At 40.9% G+C, this 25,231-nt stretch overlaps 1 protein-coding gene across 16 annotated transcripts in view; it reads left to right on the top strand.

The window, feature by feature from the left end:
- The window catches only part of SYNE1 (spectrin repeat containing nuclear envelope protein 1), a 497,963-nt gene that overhangs the window by 254,019 nt on the left and 218,713 nt on the right, over positions 1–25,231 (top strand). For all 16 annotated transcript variants that reach the window (XM_061428348.1, XM_061428354.1, XM_061428353.1 and 13 more), the window contains 12 exons: positions 1,043–1,215; positions 2,179–2,332; positions 4,613–4,756; positions 5,744–5,908; positions 10,011–10,328; positions 11,243–11,398; positions 11,553–11,723; positions 12,406–12,732; positions 14,158–14,310; positions 14,611–14,778; positions 18,709–18,885; positions 20,862–21,008. In XM_061428348.1, the coding sequence (XP_061284332.1) occupies positions 1,043–1,215; positions 2,179–2,332; positions 4,613–4,756; positions 5,744–5,908; positions 10,011–10,328; positions 11,243–11,398; positions 11,553–11,723; positions 12,406–12,732; positions 14,158–14,310; positions 14,611–14,778; positions 18,709–18,885; positions 20,862–21,008 (2,253 nt within the window). The remainder of the gene's footprint in view (positions 1–1,042; positions 1,216–2,178; positions 2,333–4,612; positions 4,757–5,743; positions 5,909–10,010; positions 10,329–11,242; positions 11,399–11,552; positions 11,724–12,405; positions 12,733–14,157; positions 14,311–14,610; positions 14,779–18,708; positions 18,886–20,861; positions 21,009–25,231) is intronic.

The raw sequence follows: 25,231 nt of genomic DNA, 5'->3' as shown, positions 1-25,231 counted from the left end.
TTTCCCATCTTGTTCAATTAACTTGCCTGCTTGTATCAGTTAGTCCATTCTTCTCCCGTCATAAGAAATTCGTTCAATATGAGTTTACGTTTGTAGTAAGGCAATCATTCTTCATTCATTCACCTGCCATTTATATGCTGAGTGTCTTCTAGGAGACTGGTGCTCTGTCTTGATACCAAGGGTTGAAAAATGAATAAAGTATGTCCTCAGGATTTTATAGTCTGAGGCTAGAGGCTGAGGCACAGGAGACAGTAATAGCAGATGGGGCATGCTGATGGAGCTGTGGGCACATAGAGGACCAGAGCTGGGCAAGGACAGATGGTGTTGAGAGTTGGAGCAGATTTCTCAGAAAACCTGAGACTTGAGGATGGAACCCAATGAGCAAAAGCTGAAGAAAGCCAATGGTGTGGTGTGTGAGTCGCTGCTAGCACTTCCTTTCTGCTGCGGCAGAAGCTGATGGCCAGGAGTGGCTGAAACTGAATCTGCAGAGATGGGCAAGCTCCAGATGAGGGAGAGAGATGAAGTTTTACCTTTTAGGTGATAAACACCAGTTTTATAACTTTGAATTCAAGCATCTTTCTTATATAGAAAAAGAAGAGTGCTTGTGAAGAACTTGAAATGTATAAATTTAATATAGACTATGAATTTATCTATTTCTTTCAGTTTGTTGTATGAGAGACCTTAACATGCATAGAGCTCTTCATCCTGTGACCTTTGAGAATTTAGGAATCCTATTGTTGTCTATTTTTTGCTTATTAAAAAACAGTGAACTTAAACTTCAGTGGAAATCAGGGATTATTCATTCAGAGAATAATAAAGATCTGAAAGGCCAAGGCCACTTGGAGACCAGTGGGTGACTGGTAACTGGTTACTGGTTCCTGATACCACCAGCCAGTGACTCTCCTGGCCTCCTGATCAGCCCAAGAGATCCAGGGCTCAACACGACGGCAGGTCATCTGCTATCCACAGGGACTCTGAAATATTTAAAGCTAGCGATGTTAAACATACAGATAACAAAGGACTTCTGTATGGGCTTTTACAGGCTCTGTTATCAGTGAAACAGGAAAAAGAGATCCAGATGAAGATGATAGTGACCAGAGGAGAATCTGTCCTTCAGAACACCTCCCCGGAAGGCATCCCTGCCATTCAGCAGCAGCTGGCGAGTGTGAAGGATATGTGGGCGTCACTTTTGTCTGCAGCAATTCGTTGTAAAAGGTTAGTGAAGCCAAAGGGCTACTGCAAGTCATTGCTAAAATATCTATAGAATAGCTCAGTAACACACTGTACAGGGTTCCCCCTATCCTCTCTTTGTGTCTCTTTCACTCTCTCTATTGCCCTGCTCCCTTATTTTTTGCCTCCTTCCTTCCTTCATTCCCTCCTTCCCTTCTTTTCTTTTTTCTTCTTGGAAGAAAAGAAAGTGGCAGGTGCAACCTTGCATTTACGTTGACTGACAGTACTGTGTCTGTGTTTTTATGTAACTATAACTATATGTTTCTTCATGTTGGTGTTCACTGCTTAGAAAACCACAGGATAAATAAATGTTTAATCATGTGAAGATGTATTAGTTAAAACTAAACTGTTTCCTTGGGAAGTAGCCCCAGAACACACCAGTGGGTGGCGGGAAAGAGCCATGAGGAAAAGAGGGCAGTCCGTAAAGGGAGCTGAAATTTACTCCCCCAAAAGGCACTGCGGGAGCCAGTGTAGACAGAGTGTCTCTGAAAATTACCCTTGGAGAAACCATGAGTCAGTTTCCTGTCTTTTATTCCTTTTTTGTTTCTCTCCTCTGATGGAATAAAATATTGATACTCTTATTTTCTTGAGTCTTGGCTCAAGAAAAGCCTTGCTTGGGGCATCTCTCCTTATGCCTTCAGACCTCTTCCTGTGTCTCACGTGACTTGGTTACTGACTCCAAGTTGTATGCCCTGTCCCACTTCTCCTGGGACAGGAGATGGGTCAGCCTGGGCTTCACCATCCTTTGCTTTTCAAAGTTGTGCTTTCCAGAGACCCAGGCTTGGATTTGATAAGCCGTGACCATTCAGTCCCCCTCAAGCCTGCCCTGACCTGATCTATGGGCTTCCTGCTGGGGAAGTGGACAGAGCAGACACGTGATAGAGATCAGACAGACTGCATGCAGACGGCTTCTCACTGTAGATTACTGACCTTTCAATTACCTTCCAGTCAACTTGAAGGAGCTCTTTCTAAGTGGACAAGTTACCAGGATGATGTTCGACAGTTTTGCAGTTGGATGGACGGCGTGGAGGCCAGCCTGAACGCGTCCGAGAGGCAGCACGCGGAACTGCGGGAGAAAACAGCAGCTCTCGGGAAGGCCAAGGTGGGGCTGGGTTCCACATTCTATTCGTCCTCTGCCTGTGCTTCGGAATTGCCACGGCTATACAGAAACATTCTGGAGAGGGAAATGGCAACCCACTCCAGTATTCTTGCCTGGGAGAATCCCCATGGACAGAGGTGCCTGGGAGGCTACCGTCCATGGGGTCGCAAAGAGTCAGACACGACTGAGCAACTACACACATACAAAACATGCCCATCTATAGGCTAGGGCCGTCCACACAGGCGAACTCTGTTGGGGGAGTTTACTGTAATTTCTAATGGCTTCTTAAACTGTTGTTTGTGGCTATTTCATTAGTGAGTGAAAATGTCCCTTTCCAGGAAAACTTCATAGACCTATGTTTTATGAACTATTTAAAGTTTGGCACCTTGTAATATGTTTTAATCAGGCTTCCCTAGTGACTCAGTGGTGAAGAATCCACCTGCCAAGGCAGGAGATGTATATTCAATCCCTGGATTGGGAAGATCCCCTTGAGAAGAAGTGTCAACCCACTCCTGTATTCTTGCTTGGAAAATCCCATGGACAGATGAGCCTGGTGACCTACTCTCCATGGGGACGCAAAAGAGTCAGACATGACTTGGCAGCTAGACAACAACTACAAATAGCTTTTGATATCTTCATCCTTAGGAAGTAAAACTTTTTTTCTGTCACATCTTCCGTTTTTCACAGAAAACCTTAGCTCTACCCTTGTACCTAGCAACCCTGTACTTAACCTTCTGAATTAGTTCAGAAGCCCCGATCTTTGCTCTGAACCACCACCACTGGAGGCTTAATTAGTTCTTCTGTTCTCTGTCTTTCTCATCTCTTGATGAATTTTATAGACTCTATACTTACACTGCTCTCTCTCTCAGTGGATAAAGTTGCTCAATTTTCTTCTTATCCTATGCATGTGGCTCTCTGACACAGAACAAATGCTGAGTAAAGGTTAGCTGAATAACTAAATGGCCTTGCATGACCTATGCCAAGCCATTTAACATTTCTGGGTCTGCTGTTTGATCTGAAAATTCATATAATTATAATTATTGACTTCATAGTATTATGATGATGATTACTTAATTTATTACATTATTCATCTAGTCAACAAATACCTATGGAGAACTTGTTACACGCAGGCGTTGTGCTTGATTCTAGGTAAATAAAACAGACCAAGGTTTCACTCTGGAGGTTGCACATGGACTCATTCGAGAATGACTGAATAAGTAAATGATTATAACTGGTGATGAGTGATATGAAGAAAACACTGCGAGTGATGAGAGAGAGTCATCGGGATTGGGTTGATAAGGACATCAAGGAGTCGGGGGTGGGGAGGGACAGGAAAGGCCTCTTGAAAGAGGAGATGGAGATGATGCCCTCAGGAATTCAGTGCAGAGAAATCAGGTTGGGGAGGAGGTGGGAAAGGAGGATTTCAGATGGGATAATCCACATGTCCGTAGTCCCTGGGGAGGAGAGAACCTGGTTTGGATAAAAGGGAACTGCAAGAAAGGCTGGCTGTTCCTGGAGCAGAGACTCAATGAGTGGGTGTCCAGGTGACGTGGTAGAAGTGGCAGGGACCAGATCCCATGCTCTTACAAGGATCCAAGCCTGTGGATTTCGCACTGGTTCCCCGTAGCCTGGGGAAGATAATCAGTGTTTTGAACTGGAGAGCAAAACGATCCCCTTTAGAATCTTAAAGCCTTTTATCACTCAAGCTGCTGTGTGGAGGGTGGACAAAGGCAGAGTGCAGGGACCGGGGGCAGGGAATCTGCCTAGAGGGTATTACAGACGTCCAAGGGAAAGATGATAGCAGCAGGGGCCAGGGGGCTTGCAGGAGACAGGAGGACACATGTCAGGATACAGTGAAGAGGTAGAACCAGCAGGATCTCACCATGGATGGAGGGACAAAGGGTGACTCCAGTGTTCTCAGGTGACCAGCTGGGTGAGAACGGTAGGTAGCATTTACTGTTTGACAAGAAGACCGAGTGGAAGGAGGTTTGGTGGTGGCTGGGGATGGATGGGAATGGAGTAGTGTTCAGGAGCCAATTTTTGGACAAATTAAATTTGAGATTTCCAAGTCCATTCAGATAGAGTTCTGGGCCAGATATCAATTACACACATCATTCATATATCTATATAGAGATAGATGGTGGGTAGAGTGTAGACTGACAGATAGATAACCTGAGATCACTTGTCAGCTATGCAGTTAAAATATACTAATTTTACAAGTTAACGTCCATGTGATGATATACGCAGTAATTCCTTTATTTTTTTTTTTTAAATGTTCTCTAGTTATTAAACGAGGAAGTGCTGAGTCACAGCAGCTTACTGGAGACCATTGAGGTGAAAGGGGCTGGCATGACGGAGCACTATGTCACCCAGTTAGAATTCCAGGACCTGCAGGAACGATATGGAGCCATCAGAGAGCGGACCAAGGTACGGCTCACCGTGTTCCACGCAGACCCACTGAAAGAGGGGTGTTTGGAGTTGTGCTTATTAAAGACTTATTAGTTTGGGGGAACGACAGGCTTGTGAAAGCAAATAGGACAAAAAAAGCAAAATGAATTTTAATACTTAGAGTACCCTACTGACAAAGCAAACAAAAATCCTCAACTATTGTTAGTATATTGTTAGTATATGAATAGTTCTCAACTAAAAAGTCCTCCAAATGTACCTACTGAAAAAAAATTGAGGAGAGCTTCATAAGGAAGAATCATAAATATTTTCATGTGTCTGGTGATGAAAACTTTCTAAAGCAGGAAAAAATTGCCAATAATATTTATCATTCTTTGCTTAAATCTCACAAAGAAAATAAAAAGAACTTTACAGAGCACAGCCTACATTATGAGAGTACATGGAAAATTGAATCTACAGTGAATCCAAATTCTCACTCAAGGAACAATATGAAAACTTCAGTTTTCTTCATTAGCAAAGATGTATTTTTATGACGAATAAATTTAATTCATTTTTTTGAATATCCATTTTACATTTCATAAGAATTCAAAGGTCAAGAAGTTAATTCAACGAAATGATCTTTAACACCCCTTCTGGTGGCTCAGTTGGTAAAGAATCTGCCTGCATTGCAGGAGACCTGGGTTTGATCTCCTGGTGAAGGAAATGGCAACCCACACCAGTAGTCTTGCCTGGAGAAGTCCATGGACAGTGGAGCCAGACAGGCTACAGTCATGGGATGGCAAAGAGTCAGAAATGACTGTGTGACTTTGACTTTCACTTTTTTACTCACATAATGTTTTTTTCTTTACATAAATCTTGACATTTTATTCTTCTAGGAAATGATTCATGTTTTAATGATTTAACAATCATGCTTTTCTAATATTCCAAAAGTGAATTCTTAACAGTCCGTGTAAACTGCAGACTGTAGTAATGTTTTCCCATCTTAATCATCTTAAATGCTAACAACAGGAAGCAGTAACCAAGTCGGAAAAACTAGTTCGCTTGCACCAAGAGTATCAGAGAGACTTGAAGGCATTTGAAGCTTGGCTTGAGAAAGAGCAAGATAAGCTTGATCGGTACTCAGTTCTTGAAGGTGATGCGCACACTCACGAGACGGCCCTGCGGGACCTTCAGGTAAAGTCTGCTTCATCGTAAAACAAAGGACTTTTCGTTCTGAATATGGAACCATTATTTTAAGTGAGAAGTCACTATGACCTTAAAGCCTATAAATAGCTGATATATATTAAGGGGCATCCTAGTAAGGTCTGATCTAGAGTGTTCTGGGACCTCAGTAGAGTATGCTAGTCGAAATCATTTGGTAGGTCATTCAGACTGAGCAGGACTGGGACTTGAGAACTTTGTCCAGCTATAGGGTGGCCTCTGATAGGAATGGCTAGTGGTCTAATTTATGGTGTTAACAGGCCCACCTGCCTGTTTCTCCCTAAAGGACTGAATTAGATGTGGGACACAGCTGCAGGAGTCAACAGCATGTGACACTTCTCAAATTCAAATCGGTGGCACCATCGTAGGCCCTTTGGTTTTAACCCAAATCACCCACACTGCTGAGGATACAGGCCTAGGGTCAGGGACCTAGAAGAAGGAATTCAAGGAGGTAAGAAAAGTACCAGTACTCGGGCCTGCAGGCTGTGATTCAGGGCGAGATGGCAAACCTCATGGACTAAGTGGTCCTAACCCACTGATTTATTGCTACTGCAGGTAAAGATAATTAAAATAGTACTCCTACTTTCAAAAAACTTGCATTCTAAAGAAGTTCAGACCCATTGATGGATCATTACAAACAATATGATGAGGACAATAATAGAATGACTCTATTATTGGGGATGTTATGGAAGCATCAGAAAGAGCCCCTAATCTTACCTGCAGCAATAGGTAGCCAACAGGGTGTTCCCAAGAAGGGGAGACCAGACACATAGTAGAGAATGGAGAGAAAGGCCAACAAGACAGCTCCGTGTTGGAACTTAGCGCTGTCAGCCCTCACTGGAACTGGTTCAGGATTGGGCAAGATCTACCCACTGCTCGAACAAGGTGGAAAAGCAGGACTGAGATGGTCATTGACATATAACATTTCTGGCCTATTTCAATGGCTCTCAGGGAGAATTGAATAATGGCAGGAGTGCAGGGTTGGGATTAGGAAGTTCAGACTCCGATTCACGGTGAGACCTGGTCCTGGATGACTTTGGGCAGAGAAGAGCTTCCCTGCCTCAGTTTTCTCTACAGCATTGTTCTGAGGAAGGATTAAACGAGATGGGAGAAAAATCTTACTTGAACAGTAGTCCATTCGTGAAATAAATATATAGTAGAAGTTGGAAGGGATAAGGCAATGGCACCCCACTCCAGTACTCCTGCCTGGAAAATCCCATGGACAGAGGAGCCTGGTAGGCTACAGTCCATGGAGTCGCGAAGAGTCGGACACGACTGAGAGACTTCTTTCACTTTTCACTTTCATGCATTGGAGAAGGAAATGGCAACCCACTCCAGTGTTCTTGCCTGGAGAACCTCAGGGACGGGGGAGCCTGGTGGGCTGCCATCTATGGGGTCACACAGAGTCGGACACGACTGAAGCGATTTAGCAGCAGCAGCAGCAGAAGTTGGAAGGCTCACAGTTTCATTAGCTTCTTTAAGGATCTCACCCATTTTATTTTTAATAGTAGCATATCCAGGTCTCTTAGGTTTAGCTGTTATAATTTATCTTAGCCAAATGGGCTTTCTTTTCTGTCTGTGACCTCTCCCAGCATTCACTGCAGACTTTCTTGGCAAGCAGATACCAAGCTCTCCAGACTTCTGTGGAGAAACTGGGCCAAGAAGTCACTTGTCATCAGCAGATATGTCTCCTGTTCTGGAAGAAAATATCTCACTTCAGTCAGTGTTATTCTGGCCCAAACCAAAACCAGACTCCAACCCCTCATTTCACCGTGTATTAATTCTTACTGACACTGTCTTATTTTGAGTCACCACAAATGTTATAAAGGAAGGGAGACACTAGAGGCCAAAACAGGTGGTGCAGAACGGTGACATTCCACCTGCACGGCAGAACTCCTTCCGGGTCCTAATGTCCCACAGCTGGCTTAGTGATGGGGGGTCTGCCAGCAGTGTGGACCACATTTAAAATTATTTTGTATTTGGGCTTCCCAGGTGGCACTAGTGGTAAAAAGAACCCTCCTGCCAATGCAGGAGACATAAGAGACATGGGTTCAGTCCCTGAGTCAGGAAGATCCCCTAGAGAAGGAAATAGCAACCCACTCCAGTATTCTTGCCTGGAGAATTCCATGGATAGAGGAGCCTAGCAGGCTACAGTCCACCAGGCTCCTTTTGTAGTCACCGACAGTTTAATTTGGATCATAGTACATTGAGCTTTTAAAATATTGAGACCAGATTCTAAACTAGTACCTTTGGGGACTTCCCTGGTGGTCCAGTGGTTAAGACTCCACGCTTCCACTGCAGGGCCTATGGGTTTGATCCCTGGTCAGGGAACTAAGATCCCCCATGCTGCAGAGCACAGCCAAAAAATAAAACTAAATAAATTTAAAATATATATATTGAACCATATTTCCCCCTCAGATAAATCCTTGAAATGTGGGATATATAAGAATTTCTCTAATACAGTAGTGATTTGTAGAATACTGAAAACTGCTATAAAATAGGGAAAGGGTGGTATATTGAGATTAACTAGGGCACAGATCAGTATACTGTATCCCGGAACCTGTTCTTTAAATTGAAACATAGACACACCTGTTCATCTATGTAGCATCTATGGCTACTTTGATGCCGCAGATGGCAAGATTACATAGTTAAGTAGCTTCAGCAGAGATTGTGGCCCATAAAGCCTAAAATATTTACTATCCAGCCCTTTACATAAAAAGTTTGTCAACTCCTGAATTAAGGAAAGAGATTGTATAAAATTAGCTTTAATTTTTTATAATTTTGAATAAAATTTGTGGTTATTTTGATTAATATTTTACCATATAAATTGCCCTTCTTTTCCAATTACAACATTTTTGTAGTGATATCATAGCTGAGGAAAGTGCATCTATAATCTGAACTACAGAAGATCACTATTTCTGTAGATAAAAATGGTCAGATATCAGCAATTTCATTAGTAGTAAAGATTTTTTAAAAATAATATTGTATTCTAAATAAATGTGAGAGTGCTTTTAACACTCTTGGTGGGATTTGACCTGGCCCCTTTCAACCTTAGATGATCAGATCAAGTAACACAAGGATATAGTGTTTTGCTAACACCTTTAAGGTTATGATTTTTCTATCAAAAATAGCTGATGCTCTTAAAAACTTGGTTCATACAGAATTTGTAGGGTGCATTTCTGGGACTATGCTTTGATGGAGGGAAATACGTTTGTACCTAGAAGTGCCTGAGGGGTGGGGGCTTCCCAGGGGCTGCTAGTGGTAAAGAACCCTCCTGCCAGTGCAGGACACATAAGAGACATGAATTCCATTCCTGGGTTGGGAAGATCCCCTGAGAGAGGGCATTACAACCCACTCTAGTATTCTTGCCTGGAGAATCCCAAGGACAGAAGAGCCTGGTGGGCTGCAGTCTATGGGGTGGCAAAGAGTCAGACACCACTGAAGTGACTTAGCATGCATGCACATAACTGATGGGCAGGTGTGATAATTCAGCCTTGCAGGTTTATATGCCCTGTACCCTCCAGGGCCAACTTCTCTTAACCATCACATTCCCTAGAACAGCTTCAACAAAGAATCCCTCCGTAGCAGAAAGAAGGTCTATTGTTCTTTTCTCAGCTAAAAGTGGAGCTCTGATCCCATTCAGTATCAAATTCAATGTCAAGCAAGAAGACTTAAGCTCTTTAAACAGATTAGGGGCCACAAAACTCCTAGGTTATTAGACTAAACAATAATCCTTTCATCACAGTGCTTTTGCCTCCAAGCTAAAAAGCCAGATTTCAGAGGTTGTTTCCAACATGACTGAGAAAAATACTTCTCGCTATGTGTGTATCTGTGTGTGTGTGTGTGTGTGTGTGTGTGTGTGCAGTTTGACTGTTTTAACTGGAAGCATTTATTTCAGAATCTCTCTCTTGACTTGGGAAACAGGGTTCAGTGTTAGGTACACATTTTTTGTCGGAATCAGCTTGTTCTTTCCTACGTGAAGTTCAAAAGGGCGCAGTTGGCTTGAGTGAGACATAGTCACCTGTGTGGGTGTCAAATGTGAACAAGGTGTGACGGCCATGCCTATCCCCTGCAGGAGCTCCAGGTGCGCTGCGCAGAGGGGCAGGCCCTGCTGAATTCAGCACTGCACACCAGAGAGGAGGTGATACCGTCAGGCATCCCACAGACAGAGGACCGGGCTCTAGAGTCCCTCCGGCAGGACTGGCAGGCTTACCAGCAGAGGCTGTCGGAGACCCGAACTCAGTTCAATAACGTGGTCAACAAATTGAGACTGGTGGAACAAAAGTTTCAGCAGGTAGATGAGTGGCTGAAAACAATGGAGGAGAAAGTGAGTCTCAGAACCGCACGTCAGTCTAGCCGAGCCGCCAAGGAGATGCAGTTACATCAGATGAAGGTACTATTGGTGGGAATTCCTGATGTTTGTCAGAGGAGCAGTTGCCTTGCATAGTTTGTCTCTTCAACTATTTAATAAATTTTGGTCCAAGGTTTAGATTTTGCAGAATCTCTTTCTACTTGCAAGAAATTTGATATAAATTACAATGGAGTATTCTTCTGTGAGAAATTATTTATTAGAATCCTAAGGTAGTCTATTTTATTGATAATAGAATATAGTTTAATGAAGTATCGTATATTTTTCCCACACTTTATTACCTTGCTTGGTAAAGATACATGAATGCTAGTGTTGCAATAATTTAAGTTTATGGTTCTGTCTTGAAATTGCTCTAATGTACTACATTTTTAATGCAAATTCAGTGCACATGATCAAAATTACGCTTAGGTCTTTGGAATTCATTTTCCTTATTCATCTGTTTTAAAATTTATCTAAGTACAACAAAAGATATAAAAAATATGTGTAATACAGACAGAAAAGCATTCAAACTCATGTGCAGTTTTATAATGTTATTATAATTTTTATGAAGGTTATACATGATGTGTTTTCAAAATTATATAGAAATCATTCATAGAAATCATTTTCTAGTAAGAATAAATCATAGAAATCATTTTCTAGTAAGAAGATACATATATATATATATATATATATATGTCTCAGGGCTTCCCAGGTGGCTCAGTGGTACCGAATTCGCCTGCCAATGCAGGAGACATGGGTTCAATCCCTAGGTCGGGAAGATCCTTGGAGAAGGAAATGGCAACCCACTCCAGTATTCTTGCCTGGAAAATTCCATGACGACCCTGGCTGGCTACAGTCCATGGGGTCATGACTTAGGGACTTAGGGGCTAAACAAAATATTTGTCTTACTTAAGAATCCCTCAGATTGAACTTTCCACTCCTACACGGTGTCATTTCAGAAGTGGCATGAAGAAATCACCGCATACAGAGATGAAGTTGAGGAAGTGGGAGCCAGAGCACAGGAGATCCTGGACGAGAGCCACGTGAGCAGCCGAATGGGCTGCCAGGCCACGCAGCTGACGTCCAAATACCAAGCGCTGCTCCTCCAAGTGCTGGTGAGCGGGCCACCCTGGTTCATTGTAGGCCAGCAGACTTCACAACCCAGACATTCTTCCTTTCACTAACTTCCAGTGAAGACACATGTTCATCAAGAAAGGCACAGGTACAGGTCTTTAATTCACTTATTCCATGTTGTCTCTTCTTTCAAAGGAACAAATAAAATTCCTGGAAGAGGAGATCCAGAGTTTGGAGGAATCAGAGTTATCCTTAAGTTCCTATTCTGATTGGTACAGCTCTACTCATAAAAACTTCAAGAATGTGGCTGCCAAAATTGATAAAGTAGATAAAGCGATGATGGGGAAAAAGATGAAGACGCTGGAGGTAGGCATGCAAATATCAAAGTTGTCTGCCAACTGTTCATTCTTCTTTCACTGAGAGGTTCCCATTTCCCATGTAGAACTGGGAGCATGTATGTTCATCCCTGCCCAGTATGGTTGGTGATCCCTGGTTCCTCATTTCATTCTAAATTCCAAGTTAAGATCGTTTTAAGCCAAGATTGCCTTCCATTTGCTTATGATGTGATGTTATCCCAATGACTTACACACGACTGTGCACGAAATTCTTAACTAAATTCCAGTTTAACACTAAATATTGAAAAAAAAAATCTCTTAACTCATGACACTGTGCCTTAGTCGTGTTTTAACTCAGAACTCTAGGAGCTCTGTTAAGGATGAGAAAAGCATCAAGTTCTTCCGTAAGTCTCTGATTTGGAAATGATGTGTTAATCGAGATTTTAAAAGACCTATGTTGAAGTAAAGAGGCTTCTCTTTGCTGGTGGGCCAAATCTGATTATAAACTTCAAATCTGATTATAATCTTCCATCCTGATTGCTGGTGGGCCAAATCTGATTATAAACTTCAAAAACATATGGTAAGGGGAAATTGGTGAACTCAAGAATGGGACTTGCAAGGCTTTTCTTTAAAGGGAAGGCATAATGCCAACCAATTTGAATTTGTTTATTTGTTTGTTTGTTTGTATTACATTTCTTCCCATTGTTTCTCAGGGTTTGCTGAAAGACATGGAGAAAGGCCAGAGCTTGCTCAAATCAGCCCGAGAGAAAGGCGAGAGGGCTCTTAAATACTTGGAAGATAGTGAGGCAGAGACGTTAAGAAAAGAGATCCACGACCACGTGGAGCGGTTGAAGGAACTGACCAGCACTGTGCGGAAGGAGCACATGACCCTGGAGAAAGGCCTTCATTTGACGAAGGAATTCTCGGATAAATACAAAGCACTAACTCAGTGGATAGCAGAATACCGAGATATTCTACATGGTCCTGAAGAACCCAAAATGGAGTTATATGAGAAAAAAGCTCAGTTATCTAAATACAAGGTAGTGTGTTGTTACTGACAGATTCGTGAGGAGGTCACGTAGGACTGAATTGGAGGCACATGATTTCTGGTGTGTGTCACCCTTAGCGGGTACTGGGAGAGGTCCTTAGCATGCCTGTTCTACTGGTGAGGGGCGTGCAGATTTATAAGGAAGCTGCCTGCCAATGCAGGAGACATAAGCAGCACACATTCAGTCCCTGGGTCGGGAAGATCCCCTGGAGAAGGGCATGACAACCCACTTTAGTAGTCTTGCCTGGAGAATCCCATAGACAGAGGAGCCTGACAGGCTACAGTCCATAGGGTCGCAAAGAGTTGGACACGACTGAAGCGACTAAGCACATACACTACGCCAGACTTATTTGTCCATTCAGGTACTATGTTTGTCTGGTATTCAAAGGTTGTATCAGTGGATGGAGACCTATTCGGACAGTGTGATCCAGGTACATGGATCCTTCAGATAAACTTTCTGGCATCAGGATCTCACACCTGTAGATTTTCTCTGTTTTATCTAGAGTCTCTCCTTCATCTTTTGGTACCAAAAGCCTATAAGCACATCTATGGTAAATTCCAAATGAGACTTCATACTCCTAAGAAAATAAATTCTAATTAACCAACTGTAGGTAAAACATTTTAGAAATTAATTTTTGAAAAAATAAATGGTGATATAGATATTGCTATACATGCTGTAGATATAAACATTTCACCTGCTCAAATTTGTGAAACAATTATTAAAGCTTATACATGGGATAGTCTGCTTTTAAAATTTGACCCAAATTGTTTAGCAATGGTCTTTAAGAATTACAGTGTGACGTCTTACCTCAAAGTTTTTCCTGGTGGAAGCTTTTTCCTCCTCCAGCCAATATGTCTATTTCTGCCCTTGGCTTTTCTGCCAAGCCTGACAGTGTGCCTTTGAAAGTGTAATGTAAGAAGCACAACTGCTTCTCCTTTTTTTCTTCTCCCTGAGTTCTTGATATATTTAAATAGCACTTTAAGGCTGTCACAGCAACGTTGCAACTGGAATTTGTCTCCCAAACCTCACATCCAACTCAAGCTACAATTGAGTTTACGATTCAAAATCAAAAGATAACACTTCTCTCCCTTCATATAACATTAAGATTTATTTCTCTGCTGAAAGGAATGAGGTGGAAGCCAGCAATATGCATTATGTTAAATTCACCCAAATACAATTCTTTTCTATACTTTTCTCTGCATGTGTGAGGACTATTCGATGTGTTGCTTTTACTCTGAAAAAAACTGTATTAGCCATAAAAGTCATTTTCTCTTTATTATTTTACATTTATTGATTTATAAAATATATAGTAGATCTTTGTTTGAGATAATCATCTTATATATGGCAATGCATGTGTCTGTATTCTCCTTGATCACATGAATGAGCTGGCTCTTGTTTTTTCCTTTGTAATTCAAGTCACTTCAACAAACAGTGCTGTCCCACGAACCATCAGTAAAATCGGTGAGAGAGAAAGGTGAAGCCCTCTTGGAGCTGGTGCAAGATGTTACTTTAAAGGACAAAATCGATCAGCTTCAAAGCGATTACCAGGATCTCTGCAGTGCAGCAAAGGTATGCAAAGATCAGAAGTAGAATAAAATTGTGGTGTTTGCCACAAAGGGAGTCCTGACTGCATTTTATCTGTCAGAAAATGTAGCACTGGTATGGATCAGTATTTTTCCTTTTCATTCAGGTGGGCATTTTTAAATGGCATAGCAACTCCGTGTGTGTGTGTGTGTTTTCTGTCCCTAGTAATTTTCTGATGTGTTAAGTCTACCTACTCTATGAGTTGCCCTGGGATTTTTAAAATGTTAAAGTTTTGAGTAGATTTTTGGCTGGAAAGTCACTTCTAACAGGCACCTGGCTTCACAGGAGCACGTCTGCAGTCTTGAGGCAAAAGTCAGAGACCACGAAGATTACAACAGTGAGCTCCAGGAAGTAGAAAAGTGGCTGCTGCAAATGTCAGGAAGGCTGGTGGCGCCCGACCTCATGGAGACAAGCAGCCTTGAGACAATTACCCAGCAACTGGCCCGCCACAAGGTAGGCTTGATCTCTAAGGAGCTGAAGAACACAGGGTGGCTTTGACAGGCGTGCTGTGTGTGTGTTGGGGGGCGGGGGTGCCGGGGTCCAGCCCCGGTGGATCCAGGGGTTTCGAAGGGGAGACGGCGTCGGTGAGGATCAGGAAACAATTGCTTAATTAAACGTTAATTAAGGATATACAGAGTGGTTAAATAAGGATAGCTCAGTGAGGAAATTCAGTGGAGAAAAGAGGCTGAATAATTCAGCCAGAAGGTGAGAGAAAGAACGACATGGGGAGACCAAGTTTTGGTGAACAAAGCCTGCACTTTATTTTTCAAAGTAGTTTTTATACCTTAAATTATGCATAGAGGATAATGGGGGAAGGGGTAGAGTCATGCAGTAAGCCAGGCTTTCTTCCTGCAAACTTATCATATGCAAAAGTTTAGGTGATTTGCATCATCTTCTGGCCCAGAGGCCTGTTAACATTTTAAGACTCTTTCTTCAGAAAACTTATTTTTCTCTAAAGGTGATTAGTCAAGCGCCACCCTCCAAAAGCATTAGATAAAGTTGCATTCCTACAGAGCAAAGGTGTGATGGGCTATAACAAGACAAAGAATAAACTCAAGAGTCCAAGGTTACAAACACTGCCAGGGACACAGCAGGTAAGGGATATGGAGACTTAGCAGCAAACATTGGCCCAACAAGTGAAAAACCCTTCACCAATACAATTTCTGATCAATCTTTTAACTGCTCAAAGGAATCTGTATTTAGACAGTTTAGAACATCTCATGCCTCTCACAGTTGGGAGGCTCTGAGCAATCACATGTGGCCGGAAAAACCTATTCAGGCAGGCTAGAGGACTTCCAAAGGAGTTTATAGGGTGAAACACTATCACACCTAGGAACTTTAGTAACTGGAGCTGTAAGTTAACTCTTTTTTTTCAGAGAGAGGTAGTGGGGGACAGCCCCCCTGTAAAGTCAGAGGTGTAGGTGAGAGCACAAAGCAGAAAGTAGGCAGACTCTGGTTTTGGGGGTAGATGCTCGAGAATTTCCAGGGGGACTCCTGAGGCTTGATCCCGCCTTTGCATATGCCAAGCCTCCTTCCTCATGACCTTTGCCATGGGCGGAGCTCCTGCTCCCTGCACGGGGGTAATCTCTGGATCATAATGACTGTACTTAAAGACTCAGGTCTGAGTCCCAAGAATGCCTGATAGTTGAGAACAGCTCAATTTAATATTTAAGTGACTGGACAACAGCTGAATCCTGGCATTCAACTTCTGAACACATTGTAGCATATTTCCCAGCTAATAGTTGTTTTTTTTAAATTTCAGAATATAATCTATATGGAGTAATTTATCAGATAAGTTATCTTTATTCTAGAAAAGTACAGCCAAAGATAGGATACAGAAATAGTAGTCAAAGAGTCTAAATTCTAGCCAAAGTCTCTTCTTGCTAGTTAGGGGCACGTAGCCTGTCTGAGCCTCCTTTTTTTCTTCTGTAAAGGATGATAATGACATCAGTCCCGTTACATAGCCACTGTGGTCATCAGAGAAGATAACATATCTGAAAGTCTTTTGTAGACCACAAAGTACAGTACCTATATGGGATGTTCATATCTTTATTAATATGTATTTTTAGTAATCATATGTGCCAAATGACAGATATCATATGCTCACAACTTTATGAAGCTATTTTAGTAAGCTTAATGGGAAACTGAATTTTGGTTGTAATCTGGTCAACATCTACTATTGTGTCCTAGGAAAACCAGTTAACCATTCCAGGTTTCAAGATCGGTAGGAGAAAATTTTATTTAGCAAATGCGAACAGAAAAGTAATGACATGATATAGTGTATTTGGTACTGAGTAAATAGCCTCAGTGACCATATGATGTAGTGGTTCCATTCCAGCTTGAAGATAAATTGGTTCTTTTCAATATGGCATGTATAATAACTGTTAACCCAGCACCACTGAGGAAAAAAGTGGTGAACCCTGCACTGCTGGAGGACCATGGTTTCCCTTAGGTATCGATGTGTCAGCCTAGGAAACTTTGTGTTGTAATGTGTCCCCAGTCACTAGCATTGTATTGCAGTAAGGAAGTTGGAACCTGACTTGAAAAAGTTGGGTCCTCCTCTCTAAGTCCCCCTCTCTGAGAAAGCTCACTAGAGAACACAGGCAGACACGGGTCCAAAGCCAAGGCTCTGCCATTTACTACTTGTGTGACCTTGAACAAGTTTTATGATCTCTCTGTGCTTCAGCCTCCTCATCTGTAAAACAATAATAATGATAAATATTTATCAGGGCTTATATACAGTCCCTGGGCTATCAGATCTGATCAGTTCAGTTCAGTCACTCAGTCGTGTCTGACTCTTTGCAACCCCATGAACCGCAGCACGCCAGGCCTCCCTGTCCATCACCAACTCCCAGAGTTCACTGAGACTCACGTCCATCGAGTCAGTGATGCCATCCAGCCATCTCATCCTCTGTCGTCCCCTTCTCCTCCTGCCCCCAATCCCTCCCAGCATCAGAGTCTTTTCCAATGAGTCAGCTCTTCGCATGAGGTGGCCAAAGTACTGGAGTTTCAGCTTTAGCATCATTCCTTCCAAAGAAATCCCAAGGCTGATCTCCTTCAGAATGAACTGGTTGGATCTCCTTGCAGTCCAAGGGACTCTCAAGAGTCTTCTCCAACACCACAGTTCAAAAGCATCAATTCTTCAGCGCTCAGCCTTCTTCACAGAGCAACTCTTACATCCATACATGACCACAGGAAAAACCATAGCCTTGACTAGACAAACCTTTGTTGGCAAAGTAGTGTCTCTGCTTTTGAATATGCTATCTAGGTTGTTCATAAGTTTCCTTCCAAGGAGTAAGCGTCTTTTAATTTCATGGCTGCAGTCACCATCTGTAGTGATTTTGGAGCCTAGAAAAATAAAGTCTGACACTGTTTCCACTGTTTCCCCATCTATTTCCCATGAAGTGGTGAGACCGGATGCCATGATCTTTGTTTTCTGAATGTTGAGCTTTAAGCCAGATTTTTCACTCTCCACTCTCACTTTCATCAAGAGGCTTTTTAGTTCCTCTTCACTTTCTGCCATAAGGGTGGTGTCATCTGCATATCTGAGGTTATTGATATTTCTCCCGGCAATCTTGACTCCAGCTTGTGTTTCTTCCAGTCCAGCGTTTCTCATGATGTACTCTGCATATAAGTCTGTTAAGTGGTAAATGTTTTTACTTTTATCAATATAAATATTAAATGTAAATTAGATCTTACACAGTTTAGACATTAAGCTATTATGTAAATCAGATATCATATTATTAGATAAATTAGACATTAGTTAATTAAATTAAAATATAATTAGGCTATTTTAGACATAAATTAGGGCTTCCCTGGTGGTTCAGACAGTAGAGAATCTTCCTGCAATGCTGAAGAACTGATTTCGATCCCTGGGTTGGGAAAAGCCCCTGGAGGAGGGCATGGCAACCCACTCCAGTATCTTGCCTAGAGAATCCCCATGGACAGAGGAGCTAGCGGGCTGCAAAGCATCAGACATGACTGAGCGACTAAGCACAACACACAGATATAATTTATACCAGAATTATAATTTTTAGAGTTAAAAAATGTATGGACATCTTTTTCACTGGTAATATTTCCGTGGAGCAGATCTCTAACTGAGGTCAGTCTTGTGAATTCACTCTTAAAGGTTACTTCATCATTCTGTGTAACTGAGTCCATTATTGGAGGAAACCTGAAAGTATACATTTTTTATTTAATTTGTGGATATGAAGACACCGAGACATTTATTTCATTGCGTTGATACCAGGACAAATTGCAAAACTCTTTTAAAAACATATTAAACAGTGAGATAATTGATCTTAAACTTTCTGTTTGGTGAATAGAATATTTAAAGACTAAAAATGGAATAATGAGAACTGCGTATTTGTTTCATTTTTGAAGGCAATGATGGAAGAAATTGCTGGTTTTGAAGACCGTTTGAATGACCTTAAAACTAAAGGTGACAATTTGATCAGCCAATGTGCAGATCACCTTCAAGCGAAACTTAAACAAAATGTACACGCTCACCTGCAGGGCACGAAGGACAGTTACTCAGCCATCTGCAGTACAGCCCAGAGGGTAAGTGCTGCTGGAACATTCGAGAATGATGAAGAATTAAGGAGAAAGGCTGTGCAGGCTGAAGGTTTTTTAAAATAGTGTTTATGCTTCACCCTTTGGATGGATTTCCCAGTCTATGTGTACACAGAAATAAAATATTATATATTTGATTAATGTGATGAAGTAGTGAATTTCAGACATTTGGTTTTACGCAATCCCTTTATTCCATGAATTGATTATGAAAAAAAATTTAATATTTTTTGTTTTTATTTGCACACCATCAATACTTCTAATTTGCCATTTATTCTATAACACCAAAATAAGTTTGTTCTGTAAGTCTCACAATAATTATTTTCTTTTTAACCCTTTGTAACTGAGGTGCTACTCTAAGTCAGTATTTCTGTGTATTCGTATAGAAATTGAGAAAAGAAGCAAGTACCAATTTTGAAGTATACTTCAGTGGGTATTCTTCCAATAAAATGGAATCATTAATGTTATAGATATAACTCTAAGATACATAAGAATTGCCTTTTTTAACAGCAACTAAGTAAAATTAGTGGGTTACTTTTTATTATTCTAGAATTTATAAATGACACTGAGAAAAGTCCACGTATTTTTGTTGCTGGGCTATTGAGTAAGAACTAGAAAAACATAAGTGACACAGGGAAAATTATTTGTGTTCACTGTGCTAATTAAAAAATGTGGGATATTAGTTGATCCCTAGACTTGGAAAATTCACTTTCAAACTGTTTATTTAAAAAAAAAAAAAGAGGGATAAAGGAATCTAACAATAACTACAGAAGATGACGAAGGGGGAAAGGGGAATGAGACAAGGAAAATGACAGCATGAAACTTTCTGGCGAGCTTATTCATTCACTCACTCAACAGAGATTTATTGAACACCGTCTTTGTAGCAGGCTTTTTTTGTGCATTAGGGATATAGCTCAATTTTTTTTTAAAGGTGGTGAATGTTTGAAAGACAAACATATTTTAGAAATAAAAGTTTAAAAAGCAGGTGAAATTCTAAGAACAGAGTCAGAGCCTTAAATTTAAGTTTGAAAAAATGTTAAAGAAAACAAAATACCTTTTTCTTTTTAGTTTTGCTTAAAATAAAAATAAGGGATATTCCCAATAGCAGATAAAATGATTAATTTAATACATGAAAGAGAAAAGCAGAATTCAGTTACTGCTTCTGTTGTCTCAATAACCAAAGAAAAGTCAGTCAACCTCATATTCTTTTCTTTCCTTTTTTTTTTTTTTTTTGATGAGTAACTTGCTCAAAAAACCATCATAGGTATATTTACGTTGGTTTCAAGGAAACATGTAAGTTTCTCAACACGTCTTTATGGATAAAATGAAAATTGTTTGGCTGGTTGAGGAACTATTAATTGAAATGACATATTAGAAAATGTTGGATTTTTCTGGGTATATAATTTTGGATTATTTTGGGTTATTGTTGTCCTGGAATATTGCTTCTGAATGAAATGAGGGCATCAAACTCTTCCCTCCCCTGTGTTATAATTTAGTTCCAATTTACCCTACCCCTAAAGAGGAAGCATTTCAGATGAGAGATATTGGTTATCTTTTCATAAACTGGCAGTTTATTGTTACTTTTAGTTCCTCATTTAAACAAAAAGGGCAATTTTATACAATCAGGAGAAGCTGAAAAAGCTTTTGGTTTAGTTTTGACCAATTTACTTCAAAGATTCTATACATTTTAACACATTTCTACTGTTATAGTAACTCTTCCCACCTTCCCTTTCCATAATCAGGATATTAGTGTTGTAATGCATGGGTTGAGAAGTTAGAAACTGGGGCATGGCCCACATGCTTTGCAATGTTTTGGAACATATGCAAACTCCATCGATGTGTGTCTGATGTCAGGGAGCATGGCGAAGGGGGATCCATTTATGGTGGATTTGTTTCATTTGCTTCTACTGATATTTACAGTAATATAAAACAGCTCTCACAACTGCAGCTTGATCATTCTGTCTCAGGTGTACCAGAGTTTGGAACACGAACTTCAGAAGCACGTTAGTCGACAAGACACCCTTCAGCAGTGCCAGGCCTGGCTTTCTGCGGTTCAGCCAGATTTAAAGCCAGGCGCGAATCCTCCTCTTAGCAGGGCAGAAGCTGTCAAGCAGGTAGTTTGTGATTCCTGAAAGTTTATATTACACTGTGATTCATTCATTTGGTGGAAACATGTTAAGTACTTGTGTGCAAATTGTGCTAAATATCAAAATATAAATAAGATCTGAACTTGATCCTAGTCAAGTTCACATTCTAGCCAGGAAGATGAACACACAACAAAGGATCAGTCTGGTAGAATAAATAGAGCATGGGCACTGTGCCCAAAAGGTACCTACTCAGTAGGGTCACTATGGATAAACCATTGAATTTCTCTGTGCCTTAATGTCCTAAGTGATTATAGGACTGAAGGTTATGAAGAAATTCAAATGCCATGCCATAATGTACCCGATTTGCTAAGAGAAAAGCAAAATTAGCCTCTTCACCTTTTTTGGCACAGAACAAGTTGCTTGTTAAATAATTATCGAATGAATGCTGAATGAAATATTGTCATGTAAAGGATTCTGTGGCATATTAATTTGACATCTACATGCTTAAAATGTTGCTGCTGAGATTTCATCAGAATATTTGAGATATGTTTTTAAAACTTTTGAACTAAGCAACTTTTCTATGTGGTTCAAAGAAAATATTTCAAAGGTATTTAATTATAAAGGTTATTGCTGCCAGATATGAAATAATGGTAAAAATTCAATTTTTTACCTCAAACTGAGATTAAAATAATATGCTTGTTCATTTAGTCCACAAAGAGAATTTGTTCAGTTTATATCCCTCCAAAATATGCCTTTTGGCTTAAATAATTTACATTATTTAAGTCATGAAATGATTCACAGAAATGCACCTATTATACCTTGTAAAGAATAGAATCTGGACAAATCTGGACAGAATCTGGACAAACAAATCTAGACTTTCCTTGAATCAAGAAATGAATTAAAAATTGTCTGCATTCTGCCTTTTCATTAGATTCTGAGTTTCTTAGGCCATTTATTATCTTATGGCTGTTTGTTTCCAGTCTAGTTTATTCAGAACAATCCAGACCAAAGCTTGATTTTTCTCCTTTGTTCCCAAAAAAAGAATTAAAAGAGAGGGGGTAAAATAGTATTAATCCAATGAACCTTTCCTAGAACAAGAAGTTTCTACGTCTCCCTGCATTAGCCATGATTGCAGGAAGACACTGATCCTTCTAGGGGCCCAGATTCAATGACTGTACAGTTTGGTTTTTGCTTCCTGCCCTTTCTGCACTATTTCTCAAAATAGGCTGCCCTCTTCAGAAAACAGCCAGAGAAGAGAGTGAGAGGTATTGGAACACCAAATCAGCTGCTTCGATGGTCTGCAGTTGACTTTGGTCGTGATCCCAGACACACTGTGTACCCGCCAGGGCCTCCCACATGGTAAACACTCAATACATATGTAATGATAACGTAGCCCCCACCACCACTAGTCAATGACACTGATTGGATTCCATAAGAATGTCATCTGTTTTTATGAGGCATGACATGTGAATTTGGGAGAATAAGAAAAAGTCCTATCAGATTTGGCTTCCCAGGTAGCTCAAATGGTAAAGAATCTTCCTGCAGTGTGAGAGACCTGGGTTCAATCCCTGGGTTAGGAAGATCCCCTGAAGAAGGAAATGGCAACCCACTCCAGTATTCTTACCTGGAGAAATCCATGGACAGGGGAACCTGCCAGGCTAGGTTCTTTTCGTCCATGGGGTCGCAAAGAGTCAGACATGACTGAGCTACTAACACTTTCACTATCAGATTTGCCCTTGAAGTTGATTTTAGCAAAAATCTTCTGAAACTGTTTTGTCATTGATAATCAACAAGTTGCTTCCAATGCTTTTAGAATCAGGCAAACTCTGTAAATTTTAAAATAAATTACTATTCTTTTTAAAGTAAATACATTTATAAAATAAAAATCCTGATATCTTGTTCTCTTCTTATATCCAAAAGCTGTTTGGGACAGATAATGTTCTCTGAGTCACAGGTACATGGTGGGGCGCTTTAGGTTAGCAGCTAATGATGCTAATGGGAAGTGAAATACCAGTCAATTTGTATAACAAATAAAACTTTAGGTGTTGCTTTTAACTTAATGGGAAATTGATCTATGCTTATTACATCTACATGAGAATGATGTACCTGGGCAATCCACACAGCTCAGAGAAAAAGACACTAAGGTAAAGGTCAAAAAATTAGGCTGTCTTATTAACTATGATTTTGGAAAATCACCTAATGTTTCTGCAGGTCTACTTTATCCTATACAAATTGCAGTCTATACCTCCTTCCCCATTTATCACAAAGATGTAGTAAGAACCACTTATCACCACTTCTGCTATCCACCACCTTCCATCAGGCCATCATCAATTTTCATCTGACTCCTAAAGTAGCCTAAAAACTGGTTACCTACTTCCACTGCTCCTGTCGCCCTTTACTCCATAGTAAGCATGATTTTTTTAAACCTGTCTTGGAACATTTCTCCAAATACCTTCCGGTCACATGTGTGCATGTTCAGTTGCTTCGATTGTGTCCAACTCTTTGAGACCCTGTGGACTGTAACCCACCAGGCTCCTCTGTCCATGGGATTCTCCAGGCAAGAATACTGGAGTAGGTTGCCTTGCCCTTCTCCAGGGGATCTTCCTGACCCAGGAAAGGGTACAAATATAAAACTATTTGAACTTACAACTCCTGCATTGGCAAGCAGATTCTTTACCCACTGAGCCACCTGGGAAGCCCACCTTTCAATCACACTTAGAATAAATTCCAAATTTCTTACTACAGTCAGTGAATACTTTGGTTGAATAATTTGTTTTCCAAAAATGAATATTTGCTAATAAGGAGGCCACTTTTCATAATTGCAGTTGAGATTAGACTGGTGGTTCTCAACCAAAAAGGAGAGGTGATTTTATTGCCCAGGGGAAATTTAAAACAGTCTCTGAAGACAGTTTTGGTTGTCATAACTATGACTGGTGGGGATGTTCCTGGTATCAGCCAGGGATGCTGTTGAACATCTTGCCATGCACAGGACAGTCCCACAGCAAAGAATGATTTGTCTTCAGATGTCAATAGTGCCACAGTTGAGAAGGCATAAAAATATAAACTCTGCAAATTGGGATGTATGGTCAGTGTCCCCGTGAGGTCCTCCATGCTTTGGCCCTTGCCTATCTTTTAAACTCTGCTCCTACCTAGGTCCCTCTGCTTTAGCCTGGAGCTTTGCACTTGCTATTACCCATCACCCCCGACTGCCTGGAATGCTCTTACCCCATGGCATGACTTGCTCCCTCTACAACTCAAGGCTCTTTTTCAGAGAGGTCTTGGGGGTACATTCATCCCAAAGTAACAGTGCTTCTTCATTATATTAATACTTCCCTATCCTTACCTTGGCCACTTGATGTGGAAAGCTGACTCATTTGAAAAGACCCTGATGCTGGGAAAGATTGAGGGCAGGAGAAGGGGACGACAGAGGATGAGATGGTTGGATGGCATCACTGACACAATAGACATGGGTTTGGGTGGACTCCGGGAGTTGGTGATGGACAGGGAGGCCTGGTGTGCTGTGGTTCATGGGGTCACAGAGTCGGACATGACTGAGCGACTGAACTGAACTGAACTGGACTGAACCCTTACCTTACTCCATGGTGTTTATTTTATCACTACCAAACATTGCACTGCATATTTGTTTCTGTGTTTATGTATTATCTGTCTTTCTCGTGTAAGCTCCACTGGAGCAGCAGTTTTGTTTTGGAGACTGCTGTATGCTTAGCATCTGAAACAGAACCTGCAGGGCCTCTAAACATCTTCAAAGAAACACATTTCTCTGTGCTTCTGTGTGTAATTCAAGGATTCCCCTGGAGATGCCTTTCTTGGGCTTATGAAAAGGGAAAACACTGTGAATTTTCTGCAGAGAAAAAGAGCCCAGCCGTGTGCATTTTCACCAAACTCCAGTGAAACCTACAAATGCACAATAACCTTTTATGTCTACAGAATATGCAAAAACATGTTAAGAAAGAGACCAGAGTAGTCTATTGATTCTCTGAAATTGAAAACAAGCTAGAATGTAAACAGAGAATCTGAAACAATTGTGGATGTTTCTTGGGTGTTCCCCTTTCCCAGAACTTACAGACTAATTAGAATAAGAAATGGCTGGTGGACAAATGGCTCCCTGCCAGTGTGCTTTGAAAGCTTTCTTTTGAGTACTTAAATATATGCCATTTATAACAATGGTGAAAACACTGAGTATACCAAGATTATTTTTGAAATGTCAACAAAATACCGCAAATGTACAA

This window comes from Bos javanicus, chromosome 9 (assembly GCF_032452875.1).
Source record: "Bos javanicus breed banteng chromosome 9, ARS-OSU_banteng_1.0, whole genome shotgun sequence".
Taxonomy (NCBI): domain Eukaryota; kingdom Metazoa; phylum Chordata; class Mammalia; order Artiodactyla; family Bovidae; genus Bos; species Bos javanicus.
Note: the sequence above shows the minus strand (reverse complement) of the source record. Positions and strands in the feature narration are given on the sequence as shown.